At 39.1% G+C, this 22,889-nt stretch overlaps 1 protein-coding gene and 1 long non-coding RNA gene across 2 annotated transcripts in view; both read left to right on the top strand.

The window, feature by feature from the left end:
* Positions 1–1,163: 1,163 nt before the first annotated feature.
* LOC106148502 lies at positions 1,164–13,834 on the top strand. Its single transcript, XR_001234020.1, has 2 exons — positions 1,164–1,206; positions 13,429–13,834. It is a non-coding gene; the product is annotated as an uncharacterized LOC106148502 (long non-coding RNA).
* A 2,323-nt stretch (positions 13,835–16,157) lies between these two features.
* Hsd17b12 (hydroxysteroid (17-beta) dehydrogenase 12) overlaps positions 16,158–22,889 on the top strand; it is a 143,350-nt gene continuing 136,618 nt past the window's right edge. Inside the window, exon 1 of the mRNA XM_005384084.2 lies at positions 16,158–17,695. Coding sequence (XP_005384141.1) covers positions 17,536–17,695 — 160 coding nt within the window. The 5' untranslated portion in view covers positions 16,158–17,535. The remainder of the gene's footprint in view (positions 17,696–22,889) is intronic.

Genomic DNA, 22,889 nt, shown 5'->3' with positions numbered 1-22,889 from the left:
AGCTGTTTTGAGAATAGAAGGGTACCTTGCTAAGTTTAAAGGTAAGCTTATCTCTGCAGTTGCACAGAGCCTATCTGGACATTTATATGAGTAGACACATCTCCCCACCATGTAGTGAGGCTTTGCACCCAAGAATTCCAGTGTTTAATGCCTGAGACCTGTTTGATACTCTGCTTTCCACTGCTATCTTTCTGTTACTGGCGTGAAATTTTTTTTGTAGTAAATGAAGACAGCGGGAGTTTCAGGAAAAGAAAGTATGGTGTGATCCATTTGCTTTCTGGAGAACATGATTCTTAAGCAGAATATATACATATTTGATAGATGTACCAAAAGCTGTCTTTTTGAAACTTTTTAAGTTTTGCATGGTTTCACTGAAACTCCTTTCAATGAGACAGAACAAAGGATAATTTTCTTGACCAAGGTATAACAGTTTTATGGTTCTAGTGTTTGAACATTTTTTTTTTTGTTTCTAGTGTTTATTCTAAAAAAGAATTGCCAACTTACTTCCAAATAGGACTTGAGAGATGCCGAAAAAGTGGTTTTCCTTTTAGACTGTAGCCACTGTGTAGAGACAGTAAGGAAGGATTTGAGTAGAAATACCTGTTTGTAGCCTTTACTCAGATCCTTTCTAATCTCTTGTTTTCTTGTGGATATCTATTCCCATCACTGAGAATAAACAATTCTTATTACTGTATTTCTGCATATATGAACATTTGTGAGTGGTAAAACTGTTTTGGTCAGCTTTCCTGTTGCTGATACAAAATACATGATACCCATCATTTAAAGGAGGAGAAATTTATTTTGGCTTGGGATTTCAGAGGGTTCTGTCCATGGCTGACTGGTTCCACAGCAGAAGGATCATGGCAGAGGGGTGTAGTGTAGCAAGCTGCTTTGTTCATAGTGGTCAGGAAGCAGAAGGGAATAGCACCAAAGAGAAAGGGGGCAGGAACCAGATATAGACCCTAAGGTCACACCTCCATGACCCAGCCAGACATAGCTAGAAATGTGCTTTGCTATTCTCCAGGCAGCTGCTAAGACAGTCAAGTTGACAGTTAATGTTCATACCTGCATAACAGGACACCAGATCACCCATTTAAAATGTTTTTGTTTCTGTTTTGGAGACAGGTCTCACTAAGTAATGTGGGCTGGCCTTGAATTCACAACTACCCTTCTGCCTCATCCTCCCAAGTGCTGGGATTTATACAGGTATGAAGCACCACACCCAGCCCCATTTAGAATTTTATTTTTATGTTTCACTTACATTATTTGAAGAGGAAGAATTGTTTACTGTAGTTTGTGCGTTCATATGTGGTTTTCTTACATTTGATACATTTGGTTGTTATACTACTTTTAAAAAATGGAGTGTTGGGCTGGGGATATAGCTCAGTGGCACGGCACCTGCCTGGCAAGCACAAGGTCCTCAGTTCGATTCCCATACCCCCCACCAAAAAATGCAGTGTTATTTCTGATCCTCCACCTTCCCAGAGGATAATAAAGTTTCTGGGGAAAGGGATAAGATATTTTAAAAATCTCTATACCTTTTAGTTGTAGGTGGTATTTCTTGGTTCAATCTACATGCATTTCTAGGACAATACATTATTTCTGATATTCTGGGCCCTGTTTTTTGTTTTTTCCTTTGTTTTTTTTAAACCACATTATTTATCATAGAATTTGTATGGGCAGGGCAAAGCAGTTGTTATTTCAAAATTTCAAAATACTGAGTGCAGACTTAAAGCTATTAATTTCTTTCTTTTGGAAGAAAGTGAGATCATATACATATGATTAAAGGGACTCTGTATTTTAACACTTTCAAACCTTGAGAGCATTTTGTCCTCTGCCTTTTTTTAAAAATTCATTTTCCCTCAGTATATCTGTGTGGTTCTAGAATTTAAAGGACATTTTTATTTCTTGTAGAAAAAATTTCTCGTTTCAATTTTTGAAAATCATTTTCATTGAGCAAGTGGCTTTTATCCACCCTTTTTTATTTTTTTGAACTTTAAGGTTTCACTAAGTTGTCCAGGTTGGGCTCTTGAAATCTTCCTGGCTCATGGTGCTGGAATTACAAGCATGTGCCACTACACCTGACTTCAAGTAACTTTCTTAAATTTCACCACAGACTGTCAGAAAATGGCCTAAATAATTTTGCTGTAGTTTTCTTTTCTGTTATTGACAGTGTTTTGTTAGTGAAAAAGATACATGGTTTGCCTTTTTCAAAAAGAATCTGAAAAGCATTTCTTGCTTTTCAGACATACTTATGAAACACATTGTGAAAACTTTATTATAATAATGTGAGAAGAAATCTAATACACATAAAAGAATAGGAGAAAACTATGTGTTGACTAGCAATTATTTGTAACCACTTTTATAGTTGGTGTTTTTTTTTTAAACTAAATCTGTGTTTTTCACTGGATGTGGTGGCACATGCCTATAATCCCAGTACTTATGAGGCTGAGGCAAGAGGAGCACAGGCCAACCTGGGCTACATAGTGAGACTCTGTCTCAAAAATTTAAAAATGAAACACAAGAGGAATCGAACTCAAGACGCAGCGCTTGCCAGGCGGGCACTGTGCTGCTGAGCTATATCACCGACCTTCCTGCTTTTTTTTTTTTTTTTTTTAATGAGGTTTTCTTTTTATTGGTTTTTTGTTTTGTTTTTGGTAGAGGGAATCACATATTTTCAATAAAGTTGTATTAAAAGAGTAGTCAATTTAATCCTTTTGGTACTGACCAAAAGTGTAGAGTACGTACTGTTTATACAGGGGAAAGAGTACCCATTAAGTTGTTGTTGTCAGGTATTGTGTCCCAGTGATGAAAAGCGGACTTGTACATTGTGCCAGTTCTGGGTCTTGCCCTTAAGTGGCCTTACAACTTCTGCTTTTTGCCTCTTGGAAGACAATCACTATGTAAGAAATACAGTTACTCTGAAATCATGGTGTTATAAGAACCCTGAAGTCAGATGAACATGCTCTGGAGGATGAGACAGTAAGTGGTAAACCCAAGGAAGCGTTGTATAAGAAGTCATTTGGGAAATGGGTGCTTCTGTCCCAGCTGCCTTAGTTGTTGCTGTGTAAGTCAGATGAGCCAGAAAAACCCTTCCCAATATCTGGCCCAGAAGATTTGGAGCAAAATAAAATGCTGTTTGTAAGCTTCTAAGGGTTTGGGTGATTTATTATGTAAGTAACTAGAACAAATACTGGGGGAAATATTCATATTTTATAATAGGTAACAGTATGGGAGAATATATTTGCATGTCTGTGTCTGAATTTGACAAGTAAGTAGCATTTACAATAGATACATTTAACTTGATCACACGGCGTGCATACACACATACCCACGCGCATACACACAAATAGTTCTAATAGAAAAGTTTGCCAAGGTAATGAACAGTTTTTAGAACAGTAAATCTTATAAGCTAACGACATAAAGAGACATGCTCAAACTCTTTAGTAATCAGAAGAATTCAGATTAAAACAAGAAGACTCAGAACACTAAAAAAAAAATTAGGTGAATGATACTATGTAGTGGGGTTGAGAGGATAGACACCTTTGTGCACTACTGGTGAGAGTGTAAAGTGGTAGAACCGTCTTGGAGGACAGTAGTTTTAAGATAAAGAAATTAAATTGTTCCTGGATATGTGGCCTCCAGAAATCTTAAGTTTATAAAGAAACAAATTTGAAGGTAACACATGTTTGGTGGCAGAGGCTTGGGTCTAACCTAGTATCCATCACTGGGAAATTAAACAGGTAGAATCTGGTGTGTACACATGTAGTACCCTATATCCCATAGAAACAAAGAACTGCATATATTGATAACATAAGATATTTTTAAATTACAGTGTTTAGTAAGAATAAATAGAACCTATAACTCGGTACCATTTGTATAAATTTAAAATATGTACACAAAAATGTTTTGCAAAGAAATGATCAAGCAGACATGTAAACACCTTGGAATGGTTACAGGAGTCCCTGGGAGGAGAGACTAGCAGTGGAGAATGAGATAAAAGATCACAAGATGCCAGTGATCATGTGTGTGCTGTGAGTCCAAACATACAGTTGATCAGATTCTGTGCTGGAGGCCCAACAATATTCCCTCTCTCCAAGAAGAGAAGATTATAGTTCTCAAGTAAATTGGAAGAATAGAAATATTTGTTCAATCTGCCATACTTGAGAAAAAATATTTTAAATGAGATCATTATAAAAGTGTGGTCAAACAGGCAGTCTCATAGTTTGTTGGATATATAAGTTGGTATGAGCTTCGTAGAGGACGGTATCAAATTCCTTAAAAATGGTCATGTCCTAGCAACAATTCAAAGTTGAAATTAAGAAACTAAAACCATTTAAATGGCATCAGGCAATATAAAATATCAAGGATACGTCCAAGAAGTTATGTGCAAGACTTGTACACTGAAACTGTAAACCTGCTGAGAAAAGTTAATACTCAACAAATGAGATATATATCATGTTCATGGATTGGAAAATTGTTGAGATTACAAACTATGTCAACTCAAGGTGATCCAAATGAAAATACCAGTTGATTCTAAAATTTGTATGGAAATGCAGAGGCTCTAATGTAGACAAGGAGAACAAAATTGGAAGCATTAGACTACCTGGGTTTAGGACTTTTAAAATATAAGTAGTTAAGCCAAATGGCTCACACCTATAACCCCAGCACTAAGGACACTAAGGTAAGAGGATCACCATGAGTTTGAGGCTATCCTGGGCTTTATAGCTTAAGGCCATCCTGTACTACATGGTAAGACCCTGTCTTACAAAAAAAAGTAGGGCCGGGGATATAGCTTAGGAGCACAGCGCCTGCCTGGCAAGCACAAAGTCATGAGTTCGATTCCTTGGACCAAAAACAAAACAAAACAAAAACGAAAAAACCAAACCAACAAACGGAAAAGTCAATTTAGTGTGATTTTTTTTTACATCATGACAAAGATATAATTAAAAGGGGCACAACAATATAGAGATGTTCACATGTATCATCAAAGGATTTTTAGCAAAATATCAGCATAAATCAGAAGAAAAATATCTTCAACAAATGATGCTGAAACAGTTGGATATCCATATATGAAGAGATACCTTGTCTTATACCATACATAGTCAAAGGTCAACTTGAAATGAATCCTGGGGCTGGGGATTTAGTTCAGTGGCACAGCGCCTGCCTGGCAAGCGTGAGGTTGTGAGTTCAATTCCCAGTACTGGAAAAAAACAAAACAAAAAAATGAATCCTAAACCTAAGCATAAGAGCTAAAATTGAAAACTAAAGCAAAAACTCCAAAATAAAATAAAAATCTTGAAGCAAACAAGAAAAATCTAATCTTAGGTAATACAAAGATTTCTTATATAAGATACAAAATGCAGGAACCTTTAAAAAATTAATAAATTGAACATGATGATTAAAAACTTACAATCAAAATAGCACTATTAAGAAAATTAGAATTGGGGATGTATCCCAGTGGGACAGTACTTGTCTTCCATACCCTGGGTTTGATTCCTGAGCACTGCCAAAAAGAAAGAAAAAGAAAAGTAGAAGGCTTAGGCACATACTGGGGAAAAAAAATAATTACAAAGATATCTGATGAAGAATTTTCCTCCAGGAGAATTATACAACTCAATGATTAAAAAAAACTAAAAGAATGAGCTATCTAGGTGTGGTGGCACATGCCTATAAATCCAGCACTTGGAAAGGCTGAGGTAACAAGATCACTATGAGTCTGAGGCTGGGCTGGGCTAAATAGTGACACCCTGTTTCAAGAAACAAAAAGCAAAACAAACAAAAAATGAAAGAAAGAAAGCAAATGCTTTCTTACATTGGCCTCTTTCCTTGATAAGCCTCCAAATCTTCAGACCCTGTTCATGAATTAAACAGACACCTCATAAACTAACTTCACATAAGCACATGAAAAGACACTTGTTTTGGTTTATTTTTTACAATAAAAAGAACACTAGTTAAATACTAAATAATACTTCTAATTGGAAAAATAATTAATACTAATTAAAGCCAGATTACCAGTATGTATCAACTAAATAAAAAGAATGGTCATACTCAGTGGTGGTGTAGATGTGGAACAAAATAGTACAGCCACTTTGGAAAATAGTTTCTCATAAAATTAAGCACAGCTTATAACCTGTTACTCTGTTTCTCAGTGTTACTTATACAAAGGAAATAAAAACTTTTTCACACAAACAGTTGCTCATGAATGTCCTTATCTGTTTTATTTATAATAGTAAAAATACTAGAAAGAACCCAAATATGTATCAACAGAAGAACAGATAACCAGTCAGAAACTACTCAAGAACAAGGAGTAGACTGCCTACATACATGACCACTGATTCATCTCAAGTATGTTGTGGTCCATGAAAAGTCAGACACAACTACATGTTGTGTGGTTTCATTTATGTGCATTTCTACAAAGGTGAAACTAAATTGACAGCAGAATCAGTGGTTATGAGAGATGGAGTCAGAGGGCATTGAATGTAAAGAGGTATGAAGAAACTTAGAGATGATTACAGTGTTGAATATCTTGATTGTGGTGATACCACAACTGCACACATTGATAAAAAGTCATTGAACAAAGAAGGAAGTGGCAGCTTATACCTGTAGTCCCAGGTAATTTGGAAGCTAAGGAAAGAAGATCCCTTGAGTCCAGAGTTTGAGATCAGCTTTGTCAACATAGTGAGATCCCAATTCAAACAAATTATCGAACACCACACTTAAAATTAGTGACATATGTAAGTTGTCCTTCAATGAAACAGCCTTTAAAAAATGCTCATGCCTTTTAACCCAGTAAGTGTGCTTGTAAGAATTTAATATGAAAGAAGAATTTAAAGTATGTACAATACTTGCATAAGCGTGTTCATTTTACCATTATTTATAATAGCTAAAATAACCAGGAATAGAATATTATTTAAGTCTATGATGTATTTGTGCATGAAATATGCCAATGCATTAACAATTATATAGGAATTATGACTTGGAAATTTACTTAATATTTTAAGTAAAAAGGCCAGTTATAATACACTGCATGCTGTAGTTTTAATTTATATTCTTAAACTGGCAGTCAAGAGACTGAAAATAACTCACTTAGCTTGTTGAGAACAAGAATTAAGTGACACTTTTGAGATAATATGTTTTTGAAAATCTGATACCACCATTATACTTTCTTCTCAGAGGAAATGGATGAAATTATGAGGTTCTGATGTGGCTTTTATGAGGAGATGTCAAACTGTTTTCTAAAATGTCTGCACCATTTTCTTACCACTTGCCTAGCACGTGTGAGGCCCTGGGTTCTATCCCAGCACCATGCACCCACATGCACATGCATACAAAGACCAAAGTATGGTATTTTTTGTTTTTATTTGTGGTGCTGAGGCTCAACCCAGGGCCTCACATACAGACCAAAGTTGTGTTTTTTTGTGTGTTTTTTTCAGCAACAGAGTTAGTCAGTTACATCATTTCCTTTCACTGTAAATAGAGATTTTACTCATCCTGAGGAATACAGACCAATACATACAAAAGCCCAAGCTGGTGGCATTTTAACTTTGACTTAAAAAGAATCTTGCCAAATTTGATTGAGACATTTGTATTTCAAATCAGAAATATTGAAATGAGATTTCAACAAGGTCAAAGTTGCAATTAAACATGGACCCACAGTACATTCCCTGAGGAACACAATGAAAAGGGTCAGAGTATCTTACCCCAGCTATAGTCTGTAGGTAAAATTTCCTCTATCCTGGTAGAGCAACCCTCAGCAGGAGTTTAGGACCATTTGTACTACTGAACATTCTCACCCTGAGGCATCAAAAGAAAGGAAATTTGACTGAATAGGCCTCAAACATACTTTCAATAGACAATAAAAGACCTGTGAAATTCTTTGAATATTCTATCATAGTGCCTGGGAATTTCCATCTCATAATTAATAGAGTGGGTTTTGCAAGGAAGTACCTAAACAGGAAAAAGAACTATTAAGATAATTGGATATATATTTTTAGTATGAGTTAATTTTTTGCAGTCAGGTAGAGAAATTTGTTAGTGGTAGACTTCAAATATTTTAACCCATGTTTTCTGTATTCTTGAAGTCTTGTCCATAGCTGGGGCAGTAGAGTAGGTTTCCAAGAGACCAAATAAAATACCCACAGATGCAGTGGCTTCTGTGAGAAATAAGGTATATTAAGGCTCACTAAAGAGAAGTAAAGTGTTCATTGTAACTTACTAGGAAGGAAGGGTCTTACTAGGAAGGAAGAAGCATAAAGGCTCACTAAAGAGAAGTAAAGTGTTCATTGTAACTTACTAGGAAGGAAGGAAGGGTCTTACTAGGAAGGAAGAAGCATAAAGTTCCAGCAGTACTTCCTGGAAAAATCCCATGGGAGGACGTACAAGGTCCACAGCCCCATTCAGCCAAGTGCATGAAAAAGTCATACCAGTCAACAACACCTGGCCAGGTGTGGCAGTGCGCACTTGTGATCTCAGCACTCGGGAGGCTGAGGCAGAAGGATCCCCATGAATTCGAGGCCATGTGTTACATAAACAAGTTCAAGGCCAGCCTACGCTATATAGTGAGAAAATAATCACCTGGCAGGTTTAGTTGTCAGTTGGATAAATTGCTCAGCAGCTGCGTCCAGGTTACTGCACGCAGGAGTGGTTATTGATTAAACTACACAGCAGAGAGATCATTAGCTCGTTTGTTCCACTGTAGAACCAGTATCCCAAAGAACAACCGGCTTAGCGTGCAGGCAGGAAGGCAGCTCCTGCACTGTTGGCCCAGCTCCCAGCATTCTTCGTACAGCACTTACTCAGGCGTTCCAGTCCCTTCTGCTTAGAATGCCCCTTCGACTTGGCAGGAGTCTTAGGAACAAAAAAGAGGTGTTTCAGGGATATGGTGACAAATGTCCTGGTTTTTCGGAAGGACAATACACTTAGAAGCTTGTAGTCAAAATTATGATGTTGTTGATAAGTTGCTTTGTATAAACTTTCAATGAATTGGATTTCTATAAATAGGGTCTTTTGTGTTAACCAGTTTATTAAACATCTTTTATGAATAAGAAATATTCCTAGTTTGGAAAACAAGTCTTTTAGCATTCTCATTTAAGTGATTAAAATATTCATGGGGTTGGGGGAGTAGCTCAGTGGTAGAGCCCTTGCTAAGTATGTGCAAGCCCCTAGAATCGGTTCCTAGTACTGGGAAAAAATGTTGGGTGTGGTGGCTGACACTCATGACCCCAGCAATCCAGGAGGCTGAGGCAGGAGGATATGGCAAGTTCAAGTTCAGCCTGGCCATCTTAGCAAGACCCTGTCTTAAAATTAATTTTAAAAAGGGCTGAGGATGTGGCCCAGTGCAAAGGCCCTGGGTTCAATCCCAGTACTGCACAAAAAATAAACAAAATGCCATATAAACTCATTCATGAAATGCTGATGGAGCAGCTTATTTATGAAAAGGTTATGAAAATATTACATTTGGACCTTTTGGTCTTCCTGCAAATGAGACAAAAAAGAGATCTATGTTAAGTGTTCACTAATCTCCTTGTTAATATAAACATAAAATAAATTTCAGATAAGACAATTCTGAAGAAGTAATGTCAAAGAGACAATATGTAGAAATAGGAAATAGGAAACAGAAGTTTAAATTACTGGTGTCTTGACAAAATTCATTTTTCTCTAACTAAAACTTAGTTTTAAAGTTTTATTTCCAAATGACTGGTATCAAAGAGCTATTGAAATTGCACTTATGCTTTTCTTCTCCCCTAAATTTATCTAGTATAAGTATGGCTGTATTGGTCACTTTTCCATTGCTGGGACAAAATACACTATCTGATACTTGCAAATTAAAGGGAGGAAAGGTTTATTTTAGCTCACAATTTCAGACGGTTCAGTGCATGGTTGGCTGGCTGCAAGGCACAAACATTGTAGTGGAGGGCCATGGCAGAAAAAAGTTGTTCATCTTAAAGTGGCCAGAAGCAGATAGAAGGGAGGAACCAGGGATAAGAATACACCCTTCCAGGTCAAGCCCCCAAACGTCACCACCTAACACCACATTCACCTAACACCACTACAAACTCCTCTAGCAACTGGGTATCTTTGGGTGTTATTATTCTGCCTAACACACATATAGAAAGATTAATATATAACTAACATTTACATTTCTTTTTTGTTGTTGTTTTGTTTTTTTCCAGTACTGGGAATCAAACTTATGACCTTGCACTTGCTGAGCAGGCGCTGTGCCACTGAGCTAAATCCCCAGCCCCAACATTTACATTTCTATAGTAAAATTTCTCAAGAAGTTTGAAATAAAACAAAGGAACAGTTATACAGTGTATCCCACCAAAGAGCTAATTATTTTAGAAAGAATAAAGTTTTCATTTATATGTTGTTATTATATGTCTGATGAGATACTGACATCAACATTGAAAAGAATGGAGAACCACAGTTGTCTTAGTCTATTTATGTCACTATCACAAAATGTTTGAGAGTGCGTTATAAGGAAAAGATGTTCGTTTTAACCCACAGTTCTGGAAACTCGACCAGGTATCATGATGTTGAAGGTGGCATCCACATACCAGAAGCATGTGTGAAATCACATGGTGAGAGAGGAAATGAGAGTAAGCCAAGAAAGGTGAATTTGCTGTTTTATGACTCACTGGATGGTAACCAATCCAGTCTCTTAACCTGCTTCCTGGAGAATGGTATGAATCCCTTCTGAGGGTAGCACCTTGATCACATCACATCAGGCCCTACCTCAAAGTTCCCACTGTCTCTTAGTACCATTTACTACCTTGAAGACCAAGGCCTCTAGCATAGGAACCTTTGTGGGACACGCCATAGCCAAACCATAGCAACAGCCATAGTCAACAAGAATAATTCTTAGAATCATCGTATTGAATTAAAAGAGAAAGCATCAGCCAGAAGACTACCTAAGTATGTGCTTTAGGTCCACAGAGAAGTTTCCTAGGGATTCTATAGCAAATTGTTACATGCTGGGTAGCTTTAATGAGTAAAAGTATATTTGCTTACAGTTCTGGAGACTGGAAGTCCAAGTCAGCAGGGCTATACTTTCCCTGAAGCTTCTGTAGAAGAATCCTTGCTTGATTCTTCATAGCTTCTGGTGGATAGCAGCAAACCTTAGTATTTCTGGGCTTGTAGTTCTATCAGAATAACCTCTGGCTTCACTGTCACATGACTTTCCCCCTCTGTCTCTCTAGGTCTCTGTCAGTCACAGTTGCCTAGTAAGGACACAGTCAGTAGATTTAAGGCCCACCCTCAGCCAGTATGACCTCATCTTAACTTGGTTCCATCTTCAAACATTCTATTTACAAATAAGGCCGTATCTCACATGTTGGAGGTTAGGATTTCAGCATATCCTTTTGGGGGGACGTATCACAACCCATAATAGTTTGAATTCCCAGGTTGAGAATTGCTTGCTGTGGGTTCATTGTGGAGTACCCCAGAGAACAACACCTACAGGACAGTGAGGAAAGCATGATAAAGCAGAACCGAATTGCATTTATAATGGAAGCCTCAGGCGATCCCACAAGAGGCTCTAAAGCTGGGAAGGCTTTTGGAGATAGCCCTAACTGAAATAAGTGGTCTAAGATTTTCTTTTCCTGCATTAACTACTCACTAGGTGCAGTTTACCCTGGGGAGGGGGTTGCAAAGCAGCTCCCCTTAGCCAAAGACAAGGTCTGTGAAGGGACACCCTAGCCAGATTGTTAGCAAATGGGGTAATGAATGTTCTGGTTCCAGGAGGGGGATCTGGGTTGCATCCCCCAGCATCTATGAACATAGTATATTTTTAAAATAAAAATAAGCAAAACTAAACAATATGTATTTTTTTGCATGTATATTTGTGGTAAGAGTACATATGGGGTAGGTTCATGAGTTTGGTGGCAAATTTACAGTGTTTCATTACTCATATTTTTTATCGCTACTGTATTTCATGTAATCTGTTATATGCATTAAGTATGTATACAAAGATAATAAAGTAAGGAAAGAACTAGGCAAAAGTAATAGAAACTAAAGTAGCTAGAATTTTTGGAAAAGAAATGTGGGTAAAGAGCAAATTCCAGACAGATGTGGTAGTATACACCTGTAATCCAGCACTTTGGGAGGTTGACGCAGGAAGACTGCAGGTTAGACGCCAGCCTGGGCAATTAATTATCAAGACACTATCTTAAAATTACAAATTTTAAAAGAGTTAGGGATGTAGTTCAGTGCGAAGGCCTTAGGTTCAATCCGCAGTACTGGAAAAAAAGAAGGATAGCAAATTGTGCCATGACTAAAGTAAGCATTCAGGTGAAGAAAAACTTCTGAAATTCTCCTGTATTATTTCCTTTAAATGTGCTCACGTGATAAAAGTTTTGGGTTTGTTTTTTGTTTTGGTCTGGCAGTTGATACAATATCATGGTTCTATTTCCTCTTTCCCCTAGTGTTAAACTGGTTAACGATGGCACAATTTGTGTATGTGTGTGTGTGTGTGTTTAAAGTGAAAAGTCTGCTAAGAGTGTTGAAACTGTTGTTAGATCTGCTGATGCAATAAAGAAAGCTAGTTACTGTATCAAGATTGATACATCAGGGATTATATGAAAGATGTATCACTTGATAAATCAGGATTTCACCATGACATTTTTGTTGGTTTATTTATATGTGTGTGGTACTAGGGAGTGAACTGAAAGCCTCAAACACAAGAGGCACACTCTCTACCAGTGAGCTACATCCTCTGTCCTCTTATATGTTCTCAATGGTGTAGTATTGAGTGAAGAAAAATGTGGGTTATAAAGTCTTTATTGTATATGTCATATAGCTGTATACTTATATAGAAAAAGAAACAGGAGAAAACAAAAAACAAATCACCAGCCACAAGTAGTGGGCATAAGAAATGAAGTACCATACCTTTTCATTTTATAGACTTCTGGGAGCCCTTGAAACAAAAAATAAGGAAGATATTAAAAATATTTTTCACTACTTGTTTCAAAATATCTGATTTCAGTTTTGTTTAAGAAACATGGTTACAAAAAGTCTCATAACATGTAAGCCTAAGTTCTGTTATTAAGTTGGTGGTGACATAGAAAGAACCCTGGAGTTTTTAGTGCAAAAGAATTTGTTTTTAGACCTATGCCCACTACACTACAGAGGTCCTAACAAAAAAAATTCAACTTGCAGAGCTGGTTCCTTGTTGGAAAATGGTGTAGTTACTGTGATGTCTGAATGGGAGGAATGCATGGAAATCATTTTGGAATATTGAGTATTGTAATATTGCACTGTAATATCGACAATGTAATATTGAATCATAATAAATGCCAGTGTTCTTGCTTATAGTAAGATTATTTGTTAAAGAAGTCAAATATTAATTTTTTGCTAAAGATTCCATTCCTAATGATTCTGTTTCTTTTATATTGGTTTTCACCATAGCACTTTTTTTTTTAAACTCAGGATTGGACAGCTGAATTTAAAGTCGAGTTGAAGCCCAATATTTGGAACTGTGTTTAATTGAAGAGGAGACAGAAGACGTCATGTTTAAAATTTGCAAGTTTTATTATACAGTCAAATGAAAGATTCAGCACTTGTCCCAAAGGAGTAACCAAGATGGTATTCTTAAAAATTCCTGGCATCTATGAAATTATCTAATTACAGAATTTTCTTTCATTATATGAACTACTCTTGATTTCATCATGAAAAATCTGAATTGAAACAGTTTGTTGAAATACTGAAACTGAATTTTCAATTAAGTGGGAATATTTGTATGCTAATATGATGCAATGTTGTTGTTTCACATTTTTTCCATGTTAAAGATTGTTCTGAACTCTAAATCTTTTGAATAAATGATACTGAAACCCAGTGTGGTTGTGTCTGAGTATATTTTAACAACTGCATATTCCTAGAGACTCTTCTACTCTCCCTTAACCATTTTTTATGCTACCTTCTCTGAGCTAGTTCTGGAGACATGATTTCATAGCCATATTTTTTTAGTTCAGGTTCCCATCGTGTGACTCAATCTCTTGTTTGTCCATAGGAAAGTTACTTAAATATTTTAAGCCTCAGTTTGCTGTTTTGTAAAATGGAGCTACTTCATGGAAGACCATATCCAACTTCTGTCTGGCAATCACTACTAAATGCATAAATATTATTTTCCCATTTCACACATATAGATTTTGAATGTCTAGTAGTTAAGTCTGTACAAGATCACAGAACTAATAAGAGGTGGAATCAGGATCTGGTCCCAGATTACCTGACACCAAAGCTCACAATTTGACAGTATGGCTTCCTCTTTGGAGAGCTGTAAATGACTTCATGTTTGTCTAACTCTTGTCTATACATTAAATTTTAGTACAGAATACTGCTGAATAGGACCAAGCCATTGTTACAGGGTCTTGTATGCATTTAAATTTTCAGTGGTTCATACAATTTATTCAGAGAAAGGAGTATTGTTTAATTCCAACCTGACCTCCAAAGGTTTTGTGTGGGACACACGACTTAACTCTGTGGAAGGCACCATTTTTTTCTTTTAGTAGATAATATCCTAAAAAGGAGGCTGAGGTGATAAAAATAAATATAATTTTTTTGTGTGGTTCTGGAGACTGTATCCAGGGCCTTGTGCATGCTAAGCACATGTTTACCAATGAACTACTCCTAAATATGTACATTTTTAATAAGGATTATTCTTTCTCTTTTCTGAGACAGGGTCTCAATCGGTAGTTTAGACTGGTCTTGAACTCACTATGTAGTCCAGGCTGACCTTGAACTCTTCATGATCCTCCTGCCTCATCTGCCCAAGTGCTGGGATTACAGGGTAGTGCCACCACACCCAATTTAATAAAGATTATTGTTGTAAATTGCACGGTAGTCCTCGGATTTTGTAGAAAAAGACTGGAGACCAAAATGAGGTACTTTCCATCTTTGATACTCCTTTTAGTTAATATACTCAAAATGAATTCTGGCAGCAACGGAAAAATCCATTTCCATGGCACATGTCCTTATTTAAACATAGTTTAATATGTTAAACATATTAAACTGTGTTTAATAGTTAAACACATTCCTGCATCAGCAATACCTGTCTGCCAGGGCAGCTTCAGAAAGACTAGTTAGGAGGGCGGTGCCATATTCCAGGTAGAAATGCTTGTGATTTGGATTAGTTGGTAGTAGTAGAGATGAGGAGAGGATCAGTCAGGGTATATTTTGAAGGTAGACTGATCAGATTTTCAAAAGAATTGGATGAGAGAATGCAATAGAAAAGAATCAAAATGGACCTCTAGGTTTTGAGTCTTGGAAAGGGGGTAAATGATGGGGAAGAAAAGGGGAAGATGAAGGAGAAGGAGGAGGAGGAGGAGGAGGAGGAGGAGGAGGAGGAAGAAGAGAAAAGGAGAAAGGAAGAGGAAGAAGAGTGAAATACATGGAGCTCTATTTTTGAATATGCTAGGCTGATGTGCTTGAGATGTTTATTTTACACCTGAGTGGAGCTGTTGAGTAGGCTTTTGGACTTCAAGCAGAAGATGGGCCAGGATGAAGACACTTGGAAGACAGCTTTAGTAGGCTAACAGCTGGTATTTAAAACCATGTAAGAGAACTGTAAGGAAGTAAAGAGAGCTGGGATCTGAGCCACTGAGGGAAAAGCTGAGGGAAAGGAGTAGTGGGACTTTGGCTGAATGGGGGAGGCAGCCCCGCCCAAGAGTATAAAACTCAGTTAAAACATGGTGTCAGCTCTACTCATGGTTGAATTCTCCTGGACAGTTGACAGTTTCTGAAGAACACCTCAAGCCTTACGGTTATAATAATTTCATCTTGATAAGAGAGGGGAGAGAGAGTGGGGAGAATGGATAGAAAGGATTAATGTTCAAAGTAAATATAAACTGTGAATTTAGCTTCCAGATAAGTTGAATTGCTTGACCAAAAAGTTCTCAAGTCTGGAATTAGCAGTTCCTGAATAAATTTTACCTTGTACCTTCTGTGAGTCCAAATCCATGCCAAAAAAGAGAAAAGAAGCTCTTAGAGGAAGAGAGATTATGTGTGAAGCCCTTCACTGCCTTGCACATTATTTAAACTTAACTTTGCAGTCTTTTTCTCTGGAACTTGTCTGAGCCATTTCCCATGCCTCTACTACACCCTTAAGACTCTACTCTCTGTGGTGGTCTCATGACCCCCGTGGGAAGCCAAGACTCGGAGACTCCAAATTTGGGGAGCAAAGGCATTTATTTCAGGCCTGGCTGACGCAAACTCATAGGACCGGCCCCGAGAATGCGCGCCTCACAGACTAAGCACACTAAATTTAAGCACAAAAACCACAGAAAGAGGCGGGTATGGGGTGATTATTAGTGGCAGCTTTGGATTGGGGAACCAAACTCAAAGATTGAGGTGTTTCTACTTGATTGGTATAGGAAAGCAGATCAAACAGCTGACGCATTGCTCTACAATACAAGGACAGCTGGTTTTTTATCATGTCCTTTTAAGGGAACATTATTTTGGTGTAACACAACATGTTTATCAGCACAGCATAACAGTCAGGTCACAAAGACTTGAGAGAAATTTCACAGCACAACTTGTTTATCATGGCTACTCAGGCGCATACAGAACAGCAATGTGGCGCAATAGCTAGGTTATAACACTCTCTTCCCCTACAAACACAGGGTGGGGGTGGGGAGAAGCAAAAGAAACAGAGCTCACTGTCCTGTGTTCTCTACGTTGTCCTTCATCTGTATTATGCCACTGTGTGTTAGTTACTTGATTCTATCAAGCCTTGAACTCCAAGTCATTGGAAGGCACATGTTACCATTTGCTCACTGTTTTTTTCTTCATTCAGCATTGGGGTTTGATACCATAACTTAGTATGTGCTAGGCAAGCGCTCTACCACCGAGCTCCATCCTCAGCCTACATCAGACATTTAGAAGGTCAAGGAGTGTAAGGAAAGCGTATGGGAGCGGTGGGGAAGGAACAGACATACAGGACCATGTTTATCGGGGAAAGTTTATAGGAACGATGACAGACCATAGAGGTGAAAATAAAACACATGGCTCCACTCTTACTACAAACATCCCATTCATCAGCGTTTTCTCGGATCCCATTGCTTCTTTAAAACTGAGACGGACTGGGTCTGACTGGCCAATCAGAGCGCAGCTTTCCACAGTCGCGAGAACCGCTGGAGCCAATGAGAGACTGAGGCGCTTCGGTGGGGTGAGACTTGCTGCCTAGGAGCGGCATTCCGAGAGACTCCGACGCGATTGGGAGCTTCACTTGATTGGCAGTGAACAGTCGTCGGTTTTAGAGCGGAAGAATTGCCTGAAGCCTGCGAAGGGGAGGGAGAGGTAGGCGGGGCGATGGAGCTGAAGTTAGCCAATGGATGATGCAGTACGGGTAGGCGGAAGGGTAAAGCACCATTGACGGCGCGGACGTGGCACGTGGGCGGGGTTTAGGTGCAAAGTACTCCAGGAACGGCGTCTCTGAGTGTCGTCCTCAGCGTCACGCTCGGCGCCTCCTCCCGGCTTCATTCATTTATTCCTTTTTCTTTTTTTTTCATTCACGGAGATAGTGAGGCCCGGTCCGAAGCCATGGAAGGCGCTCTCTCAGCTGCCGGCTTCCTGTACTGGGTGGGCGCGGGCACCGTGACTTACCTGGCCCTGCGCGTCTCGTACTCGCTCTTCACGGCCTTCCGACTCTGGGGTGTGGGTAACGAGGCGGAGGTCGGCCCTAGGCTCGGTGAATGGGCAGGTGAGTCGGATGCAGCGCCGCCCCCTCCTGCCGCGGCTCGGCTCGGCTCGTCCTGGCCTGGCGCGGCCACCTGAGCGGGTCGGGGCCCAGCGCCGGGCGCCCCGGCCCTTGCAGCGCTCTCTCCTTCCCGAGGCGTCGCGTCCCGCGCGCGTCCGCCGGGCTCCCGGCCACCGCGGCTGCCGAGAGCGCGTGGCGTCTGAGCATGCCCGGAAGCATCGCTGGCCCGACCCGGGGAGCCTCGGTGCCCTGCAGCGTGGTGGGCGCGGGGGAAGTGTGTCCGATCTCCCCGGGGCGGGGGTTGTCGAAGCCGTTCCGGGTTCGCCTCACTGCCTCAGTCCGCCCCTTCTTGAGCGCTTTTGAAATAGAGCGAGAACGCCCCGCGTGAAGGAAGAAAGGCACTCTTCGAATGTTAGGGCTGAGGACTGGGAGATGGAGTGTAGGGACCCAGGATGTCCGCAGTTCCGAATCGTGGAACCTTGCCACTTTCAGTTACTTGCAGTCGGCCTGTTTGGTGTAATTTACAAAGTCGCTTTAAAAAAAGAAGTCCTTGCTCAACAATTCCGGAGTCCCAGCGAATAGCAGGAACTATTGCCTCCGCCAAATGATAACTTCATGATACATTCAGAGATGCTTTTTGCAAAAGGACGTTTGTAAGAAAAAGCAGCCCCACAAAGTGAGCTAAATAAGTATACGGATCTTGTACCATCCGGTCGGAGGGTTTTAAAAGTGGAGGGCAAAGGTCAGATCAGAAACGTTGGGGAAACTACTTGTTTGCTCTCGCTCCCCCGACCCCCGCCGTTGCCTTTTAAAATTTCGTTTATTTTTCCTGCTTTGGCTTTGGATAAAAGATGATAATTTGTGGTTCTCTGATGTGACTGTTCATGTTTTATAATTGAATGTTCAGTTCCCAAGCATTTTATTGAATTTTGGTGTCTTCAGGGGTTGCTTGCAGACTAAATTCAAGTAAGACACCCGAATAATGTTACTCCTGGTTGTTTAGTTTGTTTATTCAAAAGCCTTTTTAAAACGTAGTAGGAAAAGTATAATAAGTTAACCTTTCAGGACAGCAACGTAAACAGAAAATATTTCAAGTAGAAATGGCTTTCTGAGGTCTTTGTGATTTGAAGCAACTACTGGGATACTTCTCACGATCGCTTGTTATGCTTTTATAGTCTCTGAAAGACAGGTGTTTAGTTTGATTATAATTAAGATTATAATTTCGTAAGTGACTCACCCAGGTTCCTTTTGCAGAGTGGAAAAATTTGATTAAGAAATTTGGCAACAGTTACACAAGACAGTAACAACATAGAGAATCAATTACCTAGATAAAAATTTGTACTTTGCAAGTAAAGACCAGTGCTAATAACTTTTTTTCCGTTTAAAACTGACCAGACTGCCCATTAACTCCTCTCTGTGTGACTCCTTAGTGAAAGGCAAAGGATGTGACAACTCATTTCACAAGTAGCTCTTGGACTGAAAAGATTTAACCCTATGGGAAGGATAATTGCTAAACTAGGGAAGGGTTTATATAGAGTTTAGAAGTGAAATATGAACTAGAACATTGCTACAGCAGAGAGGATCATGATATCATTATTGAAGTGAAATATTGTTAAGTTCAGTTTACCCTGGATTGGGAAATCATTCTTAAATTTTAAGTGCTTAAGAAGAAGTAACCAAATTATTATATATAGCATTACTTACATATGGTCTGGATCTCAAAAGAAAATGATTCGGTCATCTCACCAAGTTTAGGGAATCTTTCAAAAACAAAGAAAATAAAGATTACCAAATTTTAGACAGTTTTTTTGTAGAGGGGAACTGAGCTGAAATGACTTGAAAAATGGACTAGCAGAAGTGACAGTTGAATAATTAGGGTTAAATCGTGGTTAAGAAATAAATTGTTTGTTCATCCAGAATTCTCAGTTTAGAATTTTTCTTTGTAAGTACTACTGATAGGTTTTCTCCCTTACAAAACTGCTATCTTAATCTCAAGTCTGTTTATTCTTGTACAGCCTTCTTTGAGCAAATGCTAGTGGCAGACAGTATTAGGGAAGCCTTCCCTACTTTCTGTTGACTTTCATTTAGCATCTTCCTTTCCATAGTAAATACTTTAAAGTATTCCAAAGTAGTGTATGTTGCATTGATAATATATTTTTATTCATTTTGTTCGATTTTGGCAGTGTTGGACAGCAAGATTAGCGCCATATGCGTGTAAGGCAGGTGTTTTACTGCTGAGCTACATGCCCAACCCTTGTTATTCTTAAATCTCATGCAAGTATGTTTAATTTTTCCCTCTGATTTTAGTATCTGAGAGCCAGGGATTGTGGATCTTCATTTTTTACATACTTTTCCTGCAGTAACTGACACATTGTGAAAGTGTAAGCTCTTCTAAATCTGAAATGACAACAAAACTTGGAAAGAAAAACCCTTGAAATTCAAATATGCTTTGCAATCAGTAAAAATATTCTAGACTACAGATTCCTTAAGCTAGTTAGATTTTTAAAGGCGTACACTCATTACTTGTCCCATATTCTAAATTATCTCCTCATCTCCTCAGTCATCTCTTCTCTTGTGCTCCCCAGTGACATTCCCACTCCAGTGAATCACCTTGGCTGCCCTGGGGCCTCTAGTATTGGGTTTAGCCAGCTTAAAGAGTTAAGACTCTTGCCTGTCTGTCATTGTTACAGGGATACTGTATACCCTAGAACAAAGATATCAGGAGAAAGGGGAGCAGCAGTTGTTGGAAGATCTGCATAGCAAGTAATAAAAGAAGATTGCCCGTAAATGTGGTCAGTGTGTACTGAATAAGGGAAAGGACAGTTACTACTGTAGAGCAATGAAGAATGTGGCCTGTGGACTGTGGTTTGAGCATGGAGAAGATTCTACTCACTTGTGTTGTTCCCATCCGTGGAATTCATCTAAAATGACTCTTGTCAAAGTAGAGGGGTCAGATACAGAGGCAAAGTACTCATATTTCCAAAGTCATGGTATTTGTAACATTTAAAATGTAATCTAATTTTACTTTTTGGGACAGGGTCTTGCTCTGTAGCCCAGGCTTGCCCCAAACTTGTGGTGATCCTCCTGCCTCAGTTTCCTGAGGGCTGGGATTATGGATATGTGCCACCATGCCTGGCTAGGGTATTTGATATCTTTAAACACAAGATAACACTTTGCACATGTATTTTTAATTTTTAACTATAATACTTTTTAAATTTTAGTATTGTTCCAGGTAACAGAGAAAAGGATTCACTAACCAGTTAGTGAGTTAGATTTTTTAACAGCTTTATTGAGATTTATTTTTAAATACAGTACTGTACAGTTTACCCACAAAGTGTATAGTTCAGGGTTTTTATTATGTTTATAAGATTATTATATTCTGATTTCAGAATATTTTCATCCTTCTTTAAAAGAAATCTTGTACTTGTCACTGCCTAACCTCTACCTGCTGCGGCCCTTAATTTACTTTTGGTAGAGATTTACCCATTCTGGACATTTCATATAACTTGAGTATTTTAACATATGTAGCAAAAGGTTTTCAAGGTGCATCCAAGTGCCCTTCTGAGGAGTAAGGCTAGATTTTGCCTCTGAGTTTGCCCTCTACACATCCACATTAGCAAACCCTTAAGATGTTGCAGCTTAAGGTGCGGATGGAATCCCTCCAGCTTCCGTGTTTTTCCAAAAACCAGGTGAAGGTGGGCAGAGAAACAGACTTAGTCATGGCAGTTCTTAACTACTTGTTAATTGTGCATTTCAGCCTCCAGAAAGGAGTCCATGTGCTCAAATAGGTCAAGCTCTCCAGATTGGAGTTAGCTGGTCAGCCTTAAAATGCTAGGAAGGTCAGAGGCCGCGAAACAGGGAGACCAGCTGGGAAACCAGACCCAAAAGCAGACCTTGATCTTTGAGCCAAAAGAGGGAGGTTTCCTGGATTTAGACAACACTCTGTGCTCTGAGTCAGAATGTCTTCTCCCCTCAACCCTCATCCAGCCCTGTTCTTGCCCTGTTTTTTCTCTTCTTCCTCTGTGTGCAACACCAACTCTCCTGTTTAGAGGTCAAACCTGAGACCTTGAAAACCCACACATAGACTTGAATTCTAGCTTCTCTATTTACTAGTAGGTTCTATAGGATTGTTGTTTACAGTAAATGAGAGCATATCCTATGTAATCAGGTAGTACAGAGGCTGGCACTTAAGTGCATAATGACTTCTTTTTTTTGTCTTTTTTTGAGTCAGGATCTTGCTGTGTAGTTCAGACTGGCCTTGAGCTCACTTTGTAGCCCAGGCTGGTGTCAAATTTGCAGTGATCCTCCTGCCTCAGCCTCCCGAATGCTGGGATTACAGGCATGCGCCACCACGCCTGGCCAATTGAGGGGATTTTAAACTGAAGGATAGGGTTGAGTTTGCAACAACAAACTGAATTTCTGGTTTCTTTGACCTTGAAGTTGATGCTGACTCTAAGAGCACATTATCACACAGGGCTAGACCGGTGCACAGGATGCAGTCATAGTTAAAAATACTTCTTGTTTTTGGTGGTGCTGGGGATTGAACGTAGGGCCATGTGCATGCTAGGCAAGTGCTGTACCTCTGAGCTACATGTCCTGCCTTCCTGCTTGTATCTTGAGACAACGTCTGACCAAGTCGTCCAGGCTGACCTCGGCAAAGATCAAACCTCTGAGCTTCACTTCAACTTTTAAATGGGGATGACTCTTCTCAGTGTGGCTGTGACGATGAAATGAGATGTAAATGGTACTCCAGTGTTGTCCTTTGTGTGTTTTTGTGGATACCAAGTAATATGTATTTAAGAACTTTTAATTTGCACAGAGTACTCTTCTTCGGTGAAAAGAGATTATTGAAACCAAGCAGTGATTATAGTTCACTTCACAGACTTCTGTTGAAAATCTAAAGTTATAAACAGATCAATTAGGAAATGAGTAGTGCTACTGCAGAAGAATTCGTTGCTTGATGAAAACGTATGAAGCTGTTTCTTTAGGTATGGCTCACCTTAGTAAGTCTAAGACAGGATGGACTTAGAGCAATTTGGTTATGCACGACTTTTTAATCGCATTTGAGAAAACCCTCGAGTCATCTTTGAATCTTCTCCACATAGGAAATTCCCTTGGGTCTAATTTCAAAATACCCAGAATGCAGTCATTTCTTAGCCACCAAGGGCTCTTGTTTTAGTAACAACCTTCTGTCTCT

The sequence above is a fragment of the Chinchilla lanigera genome, unplaced genomic scaffold (genome assembly GCF_000276665.1).
Source record: "Chinchilla lanigera isolate Chin_1 unplaced genomic scaffold, ChiLan1.0 scaffold00021, whole genome shotgun sequence".
In the NCBI taxonomy this organism is placed as follows: domain Eukaryota; kingdom Metazoa; phylum Chordata; class Mammalia; order Rodentia; family Chinchillidae; genus Chinchilla; species Chinchilla lanigera.
The sequence above is the reverse complement of the archived record's forward strand: the minus strand, read 5'-3'. Positions and strand labels throughout refer to the sequence as shown.